Raw genomic sequence first — 18,180 nt, forward strand, 5'->3', positions numbered from 1 at the left:
GTGTGTGTGTGTGTGTGTGTGTGTGTGTGTGTGTGTGTGTGTGTGTGTGTGTGGGTGGGTGTGTGGGTGTGTGTGTGGGTGTGTGTGTGGGTGTGTGGGTGTGTGTGTGCACGCCGTTGTAGTTCCCTGTGCACAGACGTGAAGGGCTGCTCTGCTCACATGTTGACTCTCCCCTGCTTTGCTGCCATAATCATCATCGTCACCACCACCACCACCGTCATCAGAACATGAGCATGCGCTATGCAGAGGAGCTGCCGCCGGCCCTCCGCCACCTCTCCATGGTCATCCCGCCTGCAGCAAAGGTGCACCCAATAACGCATGCGTGCGTGTGTGTGTGTGTCTGTGTCTGTCTGTGTCTGTCTGTGTGTCTGTGTGTCTGTGTGCGTGCGTGCGTGCGTGCGTGCGTGCGTGCGTGCGTGTGTGTGTGTGCGTGCGTGCGTGCGTGCGTGCGTGCGTGTGTGCGTGAATGTGTGTCTTTGTGTGTACATATGCGCAACTGTGTGAGAACACCCCATCCAAGCGTTCCATTGTGCACACGTCTCATCTCACCCCGCCAAATGTGCTCTCCACTCTTTTTTTTTTTTTTTCACTCTGCTGCTGCTGATGTTTGCGCGTGTCAGGTTGGCATTGTTGGGCGGACTGGCGCTGGCAAGAGCAGCATCCTGGCAGCCCTCTTCCGCCTCAGCATCGTCGAAGGTTGGGAATGACATGTAGTGTTGGAGTGGCGTGTGATTGTGTGAATGTTTGCTCGTGTGTTCGTGGTTTTGTCAAGAGACCTTACAGTCGCTGCTTCTTCCCCATGTGTGTGTGTGTATGTGTGTGCCTGCTGGCTATGGCCAAATCACCATTGCAGGCACGATCAACATTGACGGCGTGGATGTGACGAAACTGCCGCTCAGCCACGTCCGCCGGAAGATCAGTGTCATCCCACAGGTGCGCATGTGTGTGTGTGTGCATGTGTGTGTGCAAGTATGTGTGTTACGTCGCTTGCGCGGAGTGTCACACCACGGCATTACCACATCACCGTTGCCGCCACCAATCTGTATTGCTTGTGTGTCAGGATCCAACGCTGTTCAGCGGGACGGTGCGGTACAACCTGGATCCCTTTGAGCAGTACAGCGACGCCGACCTCTGGGCAGCGCTTGAGACAGTCAGTTAGCAGCACACCACACACCAACTTTCTTGCTTGTGTGTGTATGTGCGCTTGTGCGTGTGTGTGTGTGCGTGAGTGTGTGTGTGTGTGTTTGGGTCGGTGGCATGATGCCACAAACACCCTCATTGCCCATGCCATGACCACGTCTTTTTCTCTTCTCCATCACGAATTGTTTGTCACAACAGGTGCAATTGAAGGAAAAAGTGCAGCAGATGGACGGCGGTCTGGAGGGACACGTGCAGGTCAGCCGCTCAGCTCCCGACGGTGCACGGTGGTGTGGTCAAGGGGCGGTGTGGATGTACAAAATGTGCACGTGCCGTGGACATATCTACCGCCGTGATCTGTTGCCTTGTTGTGGCGTCTCACCCGCCATCGCTTGCACTGTTACCAACACACACACGCGTACACAGGAGCAAGGCTCCAACTTTAGCGTCGGCCAGAAGCAGCTCATCTGTCTCGCGCGCGCTCTCCTCAAGTCAGTCGCACGACACGTGCACTGTGTGTGTGTGTGTGTTGTGTGTGCGTGTCTGCAACGAGATATCAACAATGGTCTCACGTTCATGTCAGAAACTCACACGACAACTCACTTCACAATCACCTTCCTCCCACCATCACCACCACCACCAAGGCGGAACAAGATTCTTGTGATTGACGAGGCGACGGCGCACGTGGACGACGCGACCGATCGCCTGATCCAACACACTCTGCGCCGCGAATTCAAGGATTGCACCGTCAGTGTGTGTGTGTGTGTGCTGGCTTGCTTCAACGTGCTTCTGTGTGCGTGACCTTGCTTTCTGCATCACGTTAGCAACGTGCAACAGCTCAAATTCCCACGCCCCTGCCTTGCTCTCGCCAGGTGCTGACAATTGCACATCGCCTGCACACCATTATGGATTCCGACATGATTGCCGTCATGGACGCAGGAAGGTGAGGGCATCAGGGTGCTTGCTTGGCGCTGCCCTGCTGTTGACAACAAGCCGTTGCAAGACACACGCATGTGCACACAATCAAGCGCGAAGACCTAAGTTTATACTCACACACGTTGCTACACACACACACACACACACTCACACACATAAAACTCACCCCTGCTTCCCTTCATCTATTTCCACACCCTCAACCCCACACACCCCCCCCCCCCTGCACCAGGTTGGTGGAGTATGACCAGCCATATGCGCTGCTGCAGAGGAGCAACAGCCACTTGTCGCGGCTGGTGGCGAGCGTGGAGGCCGACAGCCACGCCGCCCTGGTCAACGCAGCAAAGCGGCACCACTCCATCGCCATTCACGACACCCCCACAGCAACCAGCATCGTGTAGCGTACAGGCGCGGGCGTGCGAACCATTCAGGACAGGCTCGTTGGGATGTCTGTTTGAAGGCTTGGTCTGCCTTCGGCTAGTGCGTGGTTCTGGTTTTGTTCTTACTCTCACACAGCCAGTCGCAACAGTAAATGTCGCGAAACAACACTGTCGTGGGACTGACGCGGGCTCGTTTGAGGCCTTCATCAACTGACAACCACACACACACACACACACACACACACACACACACACACACACACACACACACACACACACACACACACACACACACACACACACACACACACACACACACAATCTTCATCACACACACACACACAATCTTCATCACACACACACACACAATCTTCATCACGCACACACACACACACACATTCAAAAATTCCCGGCAGACCGGCGAATCATATTGTGCGTGTATCCACCGGCTTCACCTGGAAAAATTATCGTGCGCATTGGCTAGCCTCTCTTTGTTTGTGCGTGAGTGGAGTGTGAGGCCACTCGCACTGACACGCAGTGCACAAGCAGGCCACGCACACAAGAAGCACAACAGCCGCATTCACCAGACCGCCTCGCTGTCCGCAACAAAGAACAAACACAAACAAACGCACACGATCGGCTAGTCAGCTGTCGCCTTGCCTCCCTCCCTGTCCCAGCCAGCCATGCCACGCACTCATGCGGATAAGGTTCGATCGCTGCCTCCTTTTGTGTGTGTGTGTGCTGCCAAGGCCATGATGAAGTGGCCGGTTGTGCGATCGAGCTTGCTTGATGAGCTTGGGTTATCTGTCTATCACACATCCTTTGCCTAGTGCACCCCATCTCACCCGATTTCTCGATATCACGACATGTTCGTTTTGCAGGCTGCCTTCTGCAAGTTCAAGACAAAGTCGGCGTGCCACAAGGCTGCTTGTGGGTTCATACACCATGATGAGGTGAGTGCTTTGTCTGTCTCTCTGTGTGTGTGTGTGTATGTGTGTGTGTAGGTGCTTGTGTTTGTCTATGAGTATTTGTGTGCCCTCCCTCTCGCCACACACACACACACTTCTCTCTATCTGTCTCTCTGTCTCTGTCTGTCTATCTCTGTCTGTGTGTCTCTGTCTCTGTCTGTCTGTGTCTGTCTCTTTCTCTCTCTCTGTCACTCTTTCTCTCTCTGTCACTCTCTCTCTCTCTCTGTCACTCTCTCTCTCTCTCTCTCTCTCTCTCTCTCTCTCTCTCTCTCTCTCCATCACATCCTCACCAAGCACCAACTATTTGTCCCATCCAACCAAAACATCACGCCGAAGGTTGATGAAGACTGTGACCTCGGCCACTTGTGCAAGCGGAGGTATTGTAAGCGTCGGCACCCACCACCGGTAAGTGTGGTCTTTCTCCTTCAGAAGCGTGAACAAAACGATGCTTGAGCGAGAAACTGACATCCTCCCACACGCACGCATACACACACGCTCATGCACACGTACGCTCACACGCGCACGCACGCACACGCGCATGCACACACACACACACACACACGCACGCAGATCTGCAAGCTCAGGCACATGTGCGAAAAGCGGGGTTGTTTTTTCTTGCATCCGATGGTCGACCTTCGGGACAGACCCAAGTGCTGGTTCTTGCAACAGGCTGGCGCACCATTATTGCAAGCAATCATTACGAACTTGACCGGAAACAACAGTATCACTACAGTTGCTGATGCACGCAGGCAGCAAGTTCATATTCGCGGCGGTACGGCGGAAGAGCGCGTCAAGGCTGCTGACTTGTGCAAAACAGTTTTCAACCTCGTATCATGCGTAAGATTTCCATTCCCTGGCCGCTCAAAGGAGGACCTCAAACGCAATCAGGCACCACTCCAGCTCGCAAAGCAGAATGACATCGCACTCTTCTACAGTGATGAGGAGGTCGTCATGGTGTACTGGGATGCAGTGCGGCGCCCACCTGAGGAGGTGCTGGCTGAAGTGAAGGAGCTGCTCATCGCGTCATCAGCCGAACAGCGCGACCGTGAACACGTCCAAATCCGAGATGCACCCAAGAGCTTGTTTTTGCGCGACGCCGGTGCTTCTTGGCTTAGAGTGACCGTTGCAGCCGCTGCTCCCGACGTGGCTGTGTCCGTTGACCCACGAACTCAGCGTGTATTCATCAACGGAGGTACAGCTGCTGCTCGGAAACGCGCTGCTCAGGCTTGCAAAACATTCGTCCGGCAGCTGGTCAAGTCTGAAGATGTGTTGCTGCCTGGCCTCTCCAAGGCCGACATCAAGCGCAATCAAGCTGCCAATGACTGTGCGAAGCAGTATGACGTGACGCTGTTCGTCGGTGAGGCCAAGGCAACGCTCGTGTATTGCTCCACAAATCAGCGGTCTCTGGGTGCCCTGCCACGCATCAAGGAACTGCTGCAAACCCCAACTCAGCACCCGCCTCAGCACCCAGCAATTGTGACCCAAACTGTTACAGTCCCGAACGAACGCGCCCTTATCCCCGTGATTAAGGCTGTGCGACCCGCTCTCCCTGAGTATGTCTCCACGCAATTTCCCCAGACCAAGCTCAACATTGAGTTTCGGCACAGCGACCTCCCAGTTATGACGTTGAGCGGGCCCAGCACGCAAGTGGGCAGAGCTGCGGCAGCAATCACGGCGTTTTTAAAGGGTGTGGTCGTTCACAAGACGAGCGCCCCACACCCAGGTCCCACGGCGCAAGCTGCTCTGGAGAGGTTGCTGAAGGCAAAAGTCTCTCAGCTCAACACCAGATTCAAGCAAGGCAATCACAAGTCTGTGCAGCACAAGGGGTCGCCAGGCAAGAGCAAGAAGTCGCCACGTGTCTTGATTGCGTTCAACGTCGCTGAAACGAGAGTCATGCATTCGCTTCTGCGCGTGCACTTGACGGGCCCAACCGAAGCAAGCAAGGACCTCGAGCGGCTTTCCAAGACCGTGCAAGACTTTATTCATGACTTCACCTCCCAAACGATCTCAGCACCCAGCAAAGAACTGTATAACGCGCTCAAACCCGTCTTTCTCAAGCACAGCGTGGCCGCGCAATGGGTCGGCGACGACTGCAGCATTGTGCTGTCAGGAGCCAAGCAAAGCGTGAATACGGCCAGGCAACTCCTTCAACGTGACAATGGCAGCACTGGAACGCCTGGCGGACAGGCAAGTTGTGCTACGTCCCTTCCACCCACTCTTGGCAGCGGCGTATCTTCAAGCCCAACAACACGCAAACTCCTTGCGTCTACTAGCATCGTTGCCAGTGCTCTTCTGCTTCCCAAGAATGTTGGCCGCCTGAAGAGTTTGCTCGAGGATGCGATTGGGGCCAATGCTGGAGTGCGGGCGGAGCCGTGCTTGCAGAATCAAGAGCCTTCGCGCGAGGTGGCCAGGCTGGTTGGCACAAAGGATGTGGTGGTGCCAGCACACAAGATGGCCGAGCAGAAGCTGCTGCAGCTGGAGCAAGACATGCTCACGGAGAACATCGAGCTCGACACGGCCGAGCTTGGCGTGTTCAAACGCCAGGAGGGGCGTGGCCTGATGAGGAGCGCACGTGACATGGGCGTCGTTGTGCTGAGCCCACGTGCCGCGCACAAGATGCTCGAGGCAGATATTCACCAAGCATTATCACAGTGCACGGCAAAGGCAACCCGACCAGTCCACGTGCTGACAGCGAATATCTCCAGCTCTTCAAGGCCGGCTCAAGTTGACGTGGTGTGCGGGGATTTCAAGGGCATGCGCGTTGATGTCATTGTCAACGCCGCAAACGAGGATCTGATGCATGGTGGTGGCATTGCTTTGGCCATCGCCGAGGCCGCGGGTCTCCAGTTCTCGGACGAGTGCCAGAAGTCTGTGGCCGCGCACGGCCGCGTGCGTGCAGGCACAGCACGCCACACCTCGTCGGGTGACTTGGCCAAGTCGACGCAGATCAAGCACGTGCTGCACGCCGTGGCGCCAATTTACAGTGGTGACGGCGGCAGTGGTGGTGGCAAATCATTCTTGACGTCTGCCCTGGCTTCGCTGCCCAAGCTCGGGTTTGGCGGAGATACTCAGGCGCAACTGAGTGCGTCGCTGCGCGCGTGTGTGCAAGAGGCGATCCGGCTTGCTGGGCGCCTCCCTGATGTGAGCTCCATTGGCATCCCAGCGATTGGGTCTGGCGTGTTTGGATGGCCAGAAGCAGAGGCAACGCGGGAGATTGTCAAGGCGGTGGTGGCGTCGGTGAACAGCGGCAGCCTGGGCAACATCAAGCGCGTTGTGCTGTTTGACGCAATGCAAGCCAAGGCAAGCGCGTTTGCAGCGGCTGTGGGAACCTCTATGGCGCTTTGCGGACGCCGCGATGCGCAGATCAAGCACGTGCTGCACGCCGTGGCGCAATTTACAGTGGTGACGGCGGCAGTGGTGGTGGCAAATCATTCTTGACGTCTGCCCTGGCTTCGCTGCCCAAGCTCGGGTTTGGCGGAGATACTCAGGCGCAACTGAGTGCGTCGCTGCGCGCGTGTGTGCAAGAGGCGATCCGGCTTGCTGGGCGCCTCCCTGATGTGAGCTCCATTGGCATCCCAGCGATTGGGTCTGGCGTGTTTGGATGGCCAGAAGCAGAGGCAACGCGGGAGATTGTCAAGGCGGTGGTGGCGTCGGTGAACAGCGGCAGCCTGGGCAACATCAAGCGCGTTGTGCTGTTTGACGCAATGCAAGCCAAGGCAAGCGCGTTTGCAGCGGCTGTGAAGGCGCTTGCTGAGCGCGACGGTGCTGGCAGCAAGAGCAGCAGCAGCACGACCAGCAGCACGAGCACGACCAGCAGCAGTGCTTCGTACCATGTCCCACGTGTGCTGGAGAAGCCAGAGTACGTGTGGATGTGGCGGTTCCATGAGCGCGACCGGTGGGTGATGTATGACTGGGACCAGCAGGTGCAGATTGAGCAGGCACACGGGGCGGGTCGTCAAGATGACTTCCGCATCAGCGGTGACCGTGGCGGCGTTCGCTCTGATTCCAAGCACATTCCTGAGGGGGAGAAGTATCCCGTGTACTTTGTGAACCTGGCGAAGATGACACAGCGCAACGCCAAGTCCAACTTCGAGCGACGCATCCAACGTGTTCGCTGGACAGAAGGCATGCCGCTTCCGCCGCTGTTTGAGGAGCGGCGACAGGAGGCGCTTGCGCTCGCACAGGCGCAGCGCCGTGCACATCATTCGTCCTGGTTCTCCTTTGCCTCGACCACTTCATCGTCAGCGGCGCGACCGATGCCATCGAGTGGTATCAGCAACAGCGGCGGCAGCAACAACAGCGCGCGCATTGTGAATGTGCGCAAGCCAGAAATGGGAACACCGTACGTCACTGGCAAGGCGCCCAAGCCGTCGTCCATCACATCCACGGCAGCCCTGCCGAAGAAAGGCTTCGTGCTGTGTGGACCCAGGGCAAAGGTGCAGGCAGTGAAGGACAAGTGGACGAGCGAACTGCACGACATGTGGCAACAGTCGGAAATCAAGTTGTTTGAGAACGACCGCGAGCACAACGAGCGCCTTCTTGACCACAAGGATGTGCGTGCTGCCATTGCCAAGCACGGTGCCAAGATCCGCGTGAACCCTGCTGGCAACATTGTCCTCGAGTACGTGACTGAGTCTGCCTTCTATGAGATCAACAGCACGATGGTGAAGCTGGTCGAGGAGATCAAGGTGCCACGCACGTGGACGACGATGAAGGATCCTCGCAGCGTGGAGGTGGTGCCGGTGCCTGCAGGCACGCAGGAGTATCAGGACGTGGTGGAGATTTTCTTACGAGGCGGCTTCACGAAAACTGTGCTCAAGGTGGAGCGCGTGCAGAACAAGTTCTTGTGGGATGCTTATTTCGACAAGCGCAGATGGCTGAATCGCCACAGTGGCGGCGCCAACGAGAAGCACATGTTCCACGGCACCCGTAGTGTTGAGCCGAACAAAATTGTCAAGGACAGCTTCGACTTTCGCCACGCGCGCGCGGGCATGTTTGGTCGCGGTGCCTATTTCGCCGAGTACATGTCTTACAGCGACAGCTATGCCTTTCCCGTGCAGCCCCCCACCATGAACCACTTCTCCTCGCGCTATGGCACCGGAGCAGGCGTGCGGCAGGTGTTCATTGCACGTGTGGCGGCCGGAAAAGTGGAAGAGCGATCGTCAGACAGCTCCATTGTTCGCCCTTCTGATGGGTACGATTCTGTTACAGGCACGGTGTCGGCCAATCACAAGGCCATCATCATCTACGACTTGCAGCAGGCCTACCCAGAGTACCTGATCACGTACAGCGCCTGAGGACACGTGTGAGAGGGGGGGGAGGCTTTCTTGGTGTGTGCGTGTGTGTACTTGGTGTGCGTGTGTGTGAATGCTTGAATGGAAAGGGTTTGATGTTTGCTTTGTTTTGCATGTGGTATCGTGTGACTTCCTACATTTCTTCATACGCTTGGTGTTTGCGTGGAGTTTTTGCCTTTGTTTTGAAAGCCTCGTGTTCCATTCGCTCCTTGTTTGTTTGGTGCTTGTGTGTGTGTGTGTGTGTGTGCGTGTCTTCTCATCTCGTTTTGCGTTTCGTTTCTCTTCTTGCTTGCATTGACATGGCCTGTCATCTGCGCCTGTCCTCCTTGTTGTTCTGTGGCTTGTGCCTGTTTCCTTTTGTGTGTGTGTGTGTGTGTGTGTGTGTGTGTGTGTGTGTGTGTGTGTGTGTGTGTGTGTGTGTGTGTGTGTGTGTGCGTTGCTGTGGGCGCGCGTCATTTGTCGTTGTTTACCTACCCAATACAACTGCCGTTGAATGTAATTTGAAGTGACTTGGCTTGTGTGGTGCTGCAAATGGAGCCCCAACCGTGTGGGTATGCTGTGTGACGGTAATAGCGTACGTGACTTGTGTGTGTCTGTGAGTTTGTGTGTCTGTGTGTGCCTCTTTTTGTGTGTGTGATGTGTGTCTCTGTGTGTCCGTCTGTCCGTCCGTCCGTCTGTCTGTCTGTCTCACTCACTCACTCACTCACTCACTCACACACACACACACTCTCTCTCACTCACACACACACACACACACACACACACACACACACACACACACACACACACACACACACACACACACACACACACACACACTCTCTCTCTCTCTCTCTCTCTCTCTTGTTCGTCATTTCACCCCAGCGCAGGCAGGCGTTCAAATTGTTCCCGGCACAATGTTCGTATCCACCACAATCTACGACCAGCGCTGAGTCATCATTTCGTTGGTTGTGTCACTGATTTGCTTTGCTGGCTTTGCTTCTTGTTGTTTTGCGCCTCACCCACCCACAAACAACCACAAGCCTCACTTTCTCCTTGTCTGTGTTTTCTTGGTCCTGTTGTTCGCGTCGCACTGCACAACAAGCACAACAAGCACAACAAGCACAACAAGCACAACACCTGCACGCTCTGCCCACACTGCGATCAATCGCGTGTCCTTTCCCTTCTTCTCCCTTCGAGGACTGGAAGCATGCCTCCCCACCGAAAGGTAGGCAGATGCACATATGGTCCTCTGACTCTGGTTAGGATGCACGGCATCGTTTTGGTTTCGTGCCTCTCTTGAGCTGGCTTGTGGGGTGTCCGGACAACAGTTGTGTGTGTGTGTGTTGTCACATCAGGACATCAGGACATCAGGACATCAGGACACATTGGACGTGCTACTGCTCATGCAGCCTTCTGACACGATGTTTGCTTTTTCTCTTCGTGTCTACGTGTCTGCGTGTCTGCGTGCAGGGTCAGCGTTGCCCACACGGCTCCAAGGCGGTCTGTCGGACAAGCGCGTGCTACTATGTCCACACAGATGAGGCAAGTCCCATCATGTGTGTATGCGTGTATGTGTGTGTGTGTGTTGCGTTGTGCAACAGGATGCGTGCGCAGAATGCGCATGGACTCTCCCGCATGTTTGTGAACGGCTCACCTGCCTGTCCCACTCATCTATTCATGCAATGCCGACATTCTGGTTCACAGAAGAACGTGGAGTGTGATTTTGGTTCAGGCTGCACGAATGCGTCCTGCCCCCGAGTGCACCCTGCGCCGGTGAGTGTTTCGTAGTGGCTTCCACACGATGGTGCATCTGTGTACGCCTTGGCTTGTCGCCAACAAAACATACCACCCTCTCTGCTTTGAGCCACACACAAGGACATACTCGGCTGTGAGGTTTTGGTGTGTCCTTGAGCGTTTTCATGTGTCGGCCGTTGTCACCGCCGCTTTGTTCTCATTTGCTTCTGACACCCGATGTGACACAGCTTAAGTTCCAGTGCCAGCGTGGACGGCACTGCTCGAGCTCCACCTGCGATCGCATCCACCCTGCGGCGAAAAAGGTTTGTTTACCTCTGCTCCCTGGCAGCGCCTGCGCACGAAACAAGACAGGCAGGGTTGTGCTCTGTGTGTGTGTGTGTGTGCGTGCGCGCGCGCGCACGCGCGTGTGTGTGTGTGTGTGTGTGTGTGTGTGTGTGTGTGTGTGTGTGTGTGTGTGTGTGTGTGCATGTGAAGTGTTGAGCGTGCCAACACGTGCGTGAAACGCAGGTACGAAGCGTTCTTCTCACGCAGCCTCAAACCGCACCGACATCCACCCTTACCAGTCTCAAACGCTGTGCATCCATGACGAGAAATGCACCAACGCCTCCTGCCAGCGGCAGCATCCCAAGCGGGTACGCATGCGTGTATGTGTGTATGTGTGTGTGTGTGCATGTGCATGCGTGTATGTGTGTGCAGGCGTGCTTGTGCATGCGTGTGTGTGTGCGTGTGCGTTCGTTACCTTTGCGCCTTCGTGCATACGTGCTTGCCTGCTCCTGTGTAAACGTTGCGCAACCTGCTTCTTCATTCTCAATTGTCTCTTGGTCACGCATGACACATGCGACGGTCTTGCTGTGACAACTTTCAGGATGCCATGCGCGCACAGCAACGGCCTCAGTCCATGTTTCCCCAGACCTCCACGTTTCCCAAAAGCCCGACCACACTTCCCAAGAGCCCCTCCATGTTTGGCAAAAGTCCTTCCAAGAGTCCCAGTTTTGGTCAGCATGCAACTCAGCCCTCTTTCTCTGTGCAGAATCAGCAGCAGCAACAGCACATGCTGCAGCCGCAGGTTCGTTTGCCTTTGCTTCCACGCACCAATAGCACGTTATCTTAAGCTCTACGTCGCGAGAGAGAGTGTGTGTGTTCGTTCGTGGGTCTATTTCTGTGTGTGTGTGAGTTTGGGAGGAGCGCCCTCATGCAACACACACACACACACACACACACACACACACACACACACACACACACACTCGCACAAGGCGGCGCTCACGATTGTTCTGCGTGCCATGCTTGACAGAGCACCCCAGTGTGCTTCCAAGACCCCAACTGCACCAAGAAATTCTGTCCACGGCTTCATCCTCAGCGGGTATGTATGTGTGTGTGTGTGATATGGCTGGGGTGTGCGTTTGTACTGTGTATGTGTTGTTCGTGTGTGTGTGTGTGTGCGTGTGTGTGTGTGTGTGTGTGCCTGTATCCCTCTCTCTCACGCACCATGGGAATCCCAACACATCACCTCTCACCCCTCACCCACAAAACACACACACACACACACACACACACACACACTTTGTTGTTGCATTCACTTTCATAGGATGCCATGCGCGCACAGCCACAGCCTCAGCCCATGTTTCCCAAGAGCCCCTCCATGTTTGGCAAAAGTCCTTCCAAGAGCCCCAGTTTTGGTCAGCATGCAACTCAGCCCCCTTTCCCTGCGCAGCCGCCCAGGTTCTTCGGGGCACCTAGTGCCCCGACGCCTGACGGTGGTGTCACGAACGTCCCCACGCCCATACCTGGGAAGATGTACTATGTCAACACCTTTGGCAACGCCAAGCTGAGGGAAATTGCCGACGCCGTCAGCCAGGACATGTCCTGGACCATCGACAGGAAAAACCGGGCAATTGTGATCACGGGCGCAACAATGGCTGAGCGCGAAGTGGTGAAGAACCAGTTCAAAAGCTTTCTCAAGCACAACCTCACTTGCGACCGCGTGGAAGTTGAGGGGTGCACGTTCGCTGAGCTCAAGGAAAACACGCAGGCACTCAACCTGGCCAAGCGCAGCAACATCATCATCTCCTACCATGATGGCGCCGTCGATCTCACGTACCAGGGCGACGATGGCGACGCTGTTGCCGTGCTGCCTCGGCTTGAGGCCGTGCTGCGTGCACAGGCCGTGACCACGCAGGTCGTGCCGCTGCCAAACAACGAGCGCGCCCTCATCTCTGTTGTTCGCGCCGCCACAACCGCGCTGGCCGACATGATTGCCAACCAGTTTCCCAACACCAAGTTCACTGTCGAGTTTCCTGGCCCGGTGATGACGGTGAGAGGCCCGGCGTCCAGCGTGCAAAGGGCGGCCAAACGCATCACAGCATACCTGCAGGACATCAAGGTGCTCAAGCGGAAGGCGAAGAAACCATCACGGCAGCTGGCACATGCGCTGTGTCATTTCCTGCGCCGTGCGGTTCGACAGATCAACGCAGACGCCACTGGCAACATGGACGGCGACACTGAGGCCCACGGCGAGGACGACGACGCCAGCGACGACAACGACGACGACCTTGGCGTCGGGCCTCCAAAGCCCACCAAGCCCAAGAAGCACGCGGCTGCGTCCGAGTCAGATGTGGAGTTCCCCTACATCCTCTTCAAGGTGTTCTCCAGCTTCTTCACCCACCCAACAGGCAAAGGCAAGGCAAGGGGCAAGGGCAAAGGGCCCGCGGGCGGCTCGAACAAGAACAGCGGCGGTGACAACGCTGACTTTGTCCGCGTCCAGCTGACAGGCCCTTCTGATGCGCGGAAGGACCTCGAGCGCCTGGCCCAGCGCGTCGACGCATTCATACAAACGTTTGTCAGCGCGTCTGTGCGCGTCAAGAAGGAGACGTTCAACACGATGAGGGCGTCGCTGCTCGAGCTCGACGTGAATGAGCACTATCGCGCGCACGACAAGACGCTTCTCCTGTCTGGGGCAGAGGCAGCGGTGGAGGAGGCAAAGAAGCGGCTGGACCAAGCTGAGCAGCGGCTTCGACCGCTCACGTACAAGCTGCATGCTTCGTCCAGCATCATGAGGATGGCCCTCCTCCTGCGGTGCAACTCCACAGCCCTCACACAGCTTCGCGATCAAGTGGCGCGTGCCTTTCCTGACGTGAACATCAGCATCCACAGTGGCGCGCAGGACGCCAAGAACCCTGGGTCGCGCGAGGTGGCCCGGTTGGTTGGCACAAAGGATGTGGTGGTGCCAGCACACAAGATGGCCGAGCAGAAGCTGCAGCAGCTGGAGCAAGACATGCTCACGGAGAACATCGAGCTCGACACGGCCGAGCTTGGCGTGTTCCAACGCCAGGAGGGGCGTGGCCTGATGAGGAACGCACGTGACATGGGCGTGGTCGTGCTGAGCCCACGTGACGCGCACAAGATGCTTGAGGCAGACAGCAAGCAGGCTTCCAAGCACGCCGCCGCCTCAACTCCATCGACACCTGCCAAGGTCTCAACCCCTGCTGCAACCCCAGTTCTTATGGCCCACGTTGCTGGTGGGACCGACACTGCTATCGGGCTCAAAGTCCTGTGCGGGGATTTCAAGGGCATGCACGTTGATGCCATTGTCAACGCTGCAAACGAGGATCTGATGCATTGCGGTGGCATTGCTTTCGCCATCGCCAAGGCCGCGGGTCTCCAGTTCTCGGACGAGTGCCAGAAGTCTGTGGCCGCGCACGGCCGCGTGCGTGCAGGCACAGCACGCCACACCTCGTCGGGTGACTTGGCCAAGTCGACGCAGATCAAGCACGTGCTGCACGCCGTGGCGCCAATTTACAGTGGTGACGGCGGCAGTGGTGGTGGCAAATCAATGTTGTCGTCTTTCCTGGCTTCGCTGCCCAAGCTCGGGTTTGGCGGAGATACTCAGGCGCAACTGAGTGCGTCGCTGCGCGCGTGTGTGCAAGAGGCGATCCGGCTTGCTGGGCGCCTCCCTGATGTGAGCTCCATTGGCATCCCAGCGATTGGGTCTGGCGTGTTTGGATGGCCAGAAGCAGAGGCAACGCGGGAGATTGTCAAGGCGGTGGTGGCGTCGGTGAACAGCGGCAGCCTGGGCAACATCAAGCGCGTTGTGCTGTTTGACGCAATGCAAGCCAAGGCAAGCGCGTTTGCAGCGGCTGTGAAGGCGCTTGCTGAGCGCGACGGTGCTGGCGGCAAGAGCAGCAGCAGCACGACCAGCAGCACGAGCACGACCAGCAGCAGTGCTTCGTACCATGTCCCACGTGTGCTGGAGAAGCCAGAGTACGTGTGGATGTGGCGGTTCCATGAGCGCGACCAGTGGGTGATGTACGACTGGGACCAGCAGGTGCAGATTGAGCAGGCACACGGGGCGGGTCGTCAAGATGACTTCCGCATCAGCGGTGACCGTGGCGGCGTTCGCTCTGATTCCAAGCACATTCCTGAGGGGGAGAAGTATCCCGTGTACTTTGTGAACCTTGGCAAGATGACGCAGCGCAACGCCAAGTCCAACTTTGAGCGACGAATCCAACGCGTTCGCTGGACAGAAGCCATGCCGCTTCCGCCGCTGTTTGAGGATCGGCGACAGGAGGCATTGGCGCTCGCACAGGCGCAGCAGCGTGCACAGCGCTCGCAGTCTTCATCATCGACGCACATGTCATCAGCCAAGGGCCAATCTGCATCGAGCAGCAGCAGCAGCAGCAGCAGCGCGCGCATTGTGAATGTGCGCGAACCCAAGGCTGTGAAGGAGGCGGAGACTGGCGGGAGCGTGCCCAAGCCGTCATCCATCACATCCACGGCAGCCCTGCCGAAGAAAGGCTTCGTGCTGTGTGGACCCAGGGCAAAGGTGCAGGCAGTGAAGGACAAGTGGACGAGCGAACTGCACGACATGTGGCAACAGTCGGAAATCAAGTTGTTTGAGAACGACCGCGAGCACAACGAGCGCCTTCTTGACCACAAGGATGTGCGTGCTGCCATTGCCAAGCACGGTGCCAAGATCCGCGTGAACCCTGCTGGCAACATTGTCCTCGAGTACGTGACTGAGTCTGCCTTCCATGAGATCAACAGCACGATGGTGAAGCTGGTCGAGGAGATCAAGGTGCCACGCACGTGGACGACGATGAAGGATCCTCGCAGCGTGGAGGTGGTACCGGTGCCTGCAGGCACGCAGGAGTATCAGGACGTGGTGGAGATCTTCTCACGAGGCGGCTTCACGAAAACTGTGCTCAAGGTGGAGCGCGTGCAGAACAAGTACTTGTGGGACTGCTACTTTCACAAGCGTGACGTGCTGAATCGTCACAGCATTGGCGCGAACGAAAAGCACATGTTCCACGGTACTGGCGCCGTTGATCCCGCCATCATCGCCGACACCAACTTTGACTTCCGCTATGCATCTGCCGGTTTGTTTGGCCGCGGTGCCTATTTCGCCGAGCTCATGGAATACAGCGACCGTGGCTACGCCTACGTGTGCCCTGACGACCCGACGAAACGACAGGTGTTCATTGCACGCGTGGCGGCTGGGAAGGTTGAGGAGCGCGGAAGCAACTGCGACCAGTCCATCAAGCACCAGTCTCCAGGGTTCGATTCTGTTGGGGGCATGGTCACGGCCACTCACAAGGCCATCATCATCTACGACTTGCAGCAGGCCTACCCAGAGTACCTGATCACGTACAGCGCCTGAGGACACGTGTGAGAGGGGGGGGGAGGCTTTCTTGGTGTGTGTGTGTGTGTGTGTGTGTTATACATTGTGCCTACGCTATGATCAGTGTGCTTTTTGTGGATCCAACTTGAACTGTTTCCTTGTATTTTGCGTGCGTGCGCGCGTGTGTGTGGTCGAGGGTCATGTTCCTACGCTGAAGAACTCGCTTGTCATGAATGTGTGTGTGTGTGTATGTATGCGGTGTGCGAGTTGAAATAAAGATCGAAAGTCCCACAGCATGCAAGCTAGCCTCGACGGGCTGATTGGAGGAGGTTGTGTGTGAGAAGAGTCCCCTCGGGTGCACGCTACACGATGCTGGTTACTGTGGGGGTGTCGTGAATGGCGATGGAGTGGTGCCGCTTTGCTGCGTTGACCAGGGCGGCGTGGCTGTCGGCCTCCACACTCGCCACCAGCCGCGACAAGTGGCTGTTGCTTCTCTGCAGCAGCGCATACGGCTGGTCATACTCCACCAACCTGGGGCGAGAGGGGGGGGGGGATGTGAAAGTAGATGAAGGGAAGCGGGGGTGAGTTTTATGTGTGTGAGTGTGTGTGTGTGTGTGTGCGTGTGTGTATCAACGTGTGTGAGTATAAACTTAGGTCTTCGCGCTTGATTGTGTGCACATGCGTGTGTCTTGCAACGGCTTGTTGTCAACAGCAGGGCAGCGCCAAGCAAGCACCCTGATGCCCTCACCTTCCTGCGTCCATGACGGCAATCATGTCGGAATCCATAATGGTGTGCAGGCGATGTGCAATTGTCAGCACCTGGCGAGAGCAAGGCAGGGGCGTGGGAATTTGAGCTGAGCTGTTGCACGTTGCTAGCGTGATGAAGAAAGCAAGGTCACGCACACAGAAGCAAGCCACCAATCCAACACACACACACACACACACACACACACACACACACACACACACACACACACACACACACACACACACCACGCACAACACTGACGGTGCAATCCTTGAATTCGCGGCGGGAGTGTGTTGGATCAGGCGATCGGGCGGATCCTCCACGTGGGGCCGCGCCTCATCAATCACAAGAATCTTGGTCCGCCTTGGTGGTGGTGGTGGTGGAAGGAGGAGAAGATTGCCAAGTGAGTTGGCCTGTGGATTGCGGGACTGAACGTGAACCCTTCTTGATACTTCGGTGCACACACGCACACACACACACACACACACACACACAGTGCACGTGTCGTGCGACTGACTGAGGAGAGCGCGCGCGAGACAGATGAGCTGCTTCTGGCCGACGCTAAAGTTGGAGCCTTGCTCCTGTGTACGCGTGTGTATGTTGTTAAGAGTGCAAGCGATGGCGGGTGAGACGCCACAACAAGGCAACAGATCACGGCGGTAGATATGTCAACGGCACGTGCACATCTGTATATCCACACCGCCCCATGACCACACCACCGTGCACCGCTGGGAGCTGAGCGGCTGACCTGCACGTGTCCCTCCAGACCGCCATCCATCTGCTGCACTTTTTCCTTCAATTGCACCTGTTGTGACAAACAATTCGTGATGGAGAAGAGAAAAGACGTGTCATAGGGTCATGGCATGAGTGATGGCAGCATGACCTTTGTGGCGTCATGCCACCTACCCAAACACATAAACAAACACACACACACACACACACACACACACACACACACACACACACACACGCACACACACGCACACACACACACACACACACACACACACAAGCAAGAAAGCTGGTGTGCTGTTAACTGACTGTCTCAAGCGCTGCCCAGAGGTCGGCGTCGCTGTACTGCTCAAAGGGATCCAGGTTGTACCGCACCGTCCCGCTGAACAGCGTTGGATCCTGACACACAAGCAATACAGATTGGTGGCGGCAACGGTGATGGGGTTATGCCGTGGTGTGACACTCCGCGCAAGCGACGTAATACACATGCTTGCACACACACATACACACACGCACACACACACACACACACACACACACACACACACACACACACACACACACACGCACACACACACACACGCACACACACACACAACACACGTATGCACGCACACACACACACACACACACA

General features: G+C 56.6%; 4 protein-coding genes across 4 annotated transcripts in view; 3 read left to right on the forward strand and 1 right to left on the reverse strand.

Moving 5' to 3' along the window:
• The window catches only part of PTSG_09728 (ABC transporter), a 10,021-nt gene extending 7,359 nt beyond the window's left edge, over positions 1-2,662 (forward strand). Inside the window, exons 17-25 of the mRNA XM_004989026.1 lie at positions 225-302; positions 621-696; positions 854-933; positions 1,061-1,150; positions 1,339-1,395; positions 1,564-1,628; positions 1,782-1,884; positions 2,010-2,080; positions 2,303-2,662. Coding sequence (XP_004989083.1) covers positions 225-302; positions 621-696; positions 854-933; positions 1,061-1,150; positions 1,339-1,395; positions 1,564-1,628; positions 1,782-1,884; positions 2,010-2,080; positions 2,303-2,471 — 789 coding nt within the window. The 3' untranslated portion in view covers positions 2,472-2,662. The remainder of the gene's footprint in view (positions 1-224; positions 303-620; positions 697-853; positions 934-1,060; positions 1,151-1,338; positions 1,396-1,563; positions 1,629-1,781; positions 1,885-2,009; positions 2,081-2,302) is intronic.
• Positions 2,663-3,133: 471 nt separating this feature from the next.
• On the forward strand, positions 3,134-8,715 carry PTSG_09729 (uncharacterized protein; the record flags this gene model as incomplete). The annotated part of the gene is made up of 5 exons (XM_004989027.1): positions 3,134-3,157; positions 3,332-3,403; positions 3,755-3,823; positions 3,989-6,838; positions 6,883-8,715. 5 exons carry the CDS (start codon positions 3,134-3,136, stop codon positions 8,713-8,715), a joined length of 4,848 nt encoding a protein of 1,615 aa, XP_004989084.1.
• Positions 8,716-9,772: 1,057 nt separating this feature from the next.
• PTSG_09730 (uncharacterized protein) lies at positions 9,773-16,105 on the forward strand (the record flags this gene model as incomplete). Its single annotated transcript, XM_004989028.1, has 6 exons — positions 9,773-9,919; positions 10,165-10,236; positions 10,399-10,467; positions 10,677-10,751; positions 11,013-11,081; positions 12,038-16,105. The coding sequence occupies exons 1-6, from the start codon at positions 9,902-9,904 to the stop codon at positions 16,103-16,105; spliced, it is 4,371 nt and encodes a 1,456-aa protein (XP_004989085.1). The 5' UTR covers positions 9,773-9,901.
• A 100-nt stretch (positions 16,106-16,205) lies between these two features.
• Positions 16,206-18,180, reverse strand: part of PTSG_09731 (ABC transporter) — a 10,274-nt gene continuing 8,299 nt past the window's right edge. The window contains exons 20-25 of the mRNA XM_004989029.1: positions 17,856-17,945; positions 17,563-17,619; positions 17,328-17,395; positions 17,076-17,177; positions 16,815-16,885; positions 16,206-16,597 (exon numbers count right to left, since the gene is read on the reverse strand). Of these exons, the coding sequence (XP_004989086.1) occupies positions 16,879-16,885; positions 17,076-17,177; positions 17,328-17,395; positions 17,563-17,619; positions 17,856-17,945 (324 nt within the window). The 3' untranslated portion in view covers positions 16,206-16,597; positions 16,815-16,878. The remainder of the gene's footprint in view (positions 16,598-16,814; positions 16,886-17,075; positions 17,178-17,327; positions 17,396-17,562; positions 17,620-17,855; positions 17,946-18,180) is intronic.

This window comes from Salpingoeca rosetta (assembly GCF_000188695.1).
Source record: "Salpingoeca rosetta unplaced genomic scaffold supercont1.31, whole genome shotgun sequence".
Classification (NCBI taxonomy): Eukaryota; class Choanoflagellata; order Craspedida; family Salpingoecidae; genus Salpingoeca; species Salpingoeca rosetta.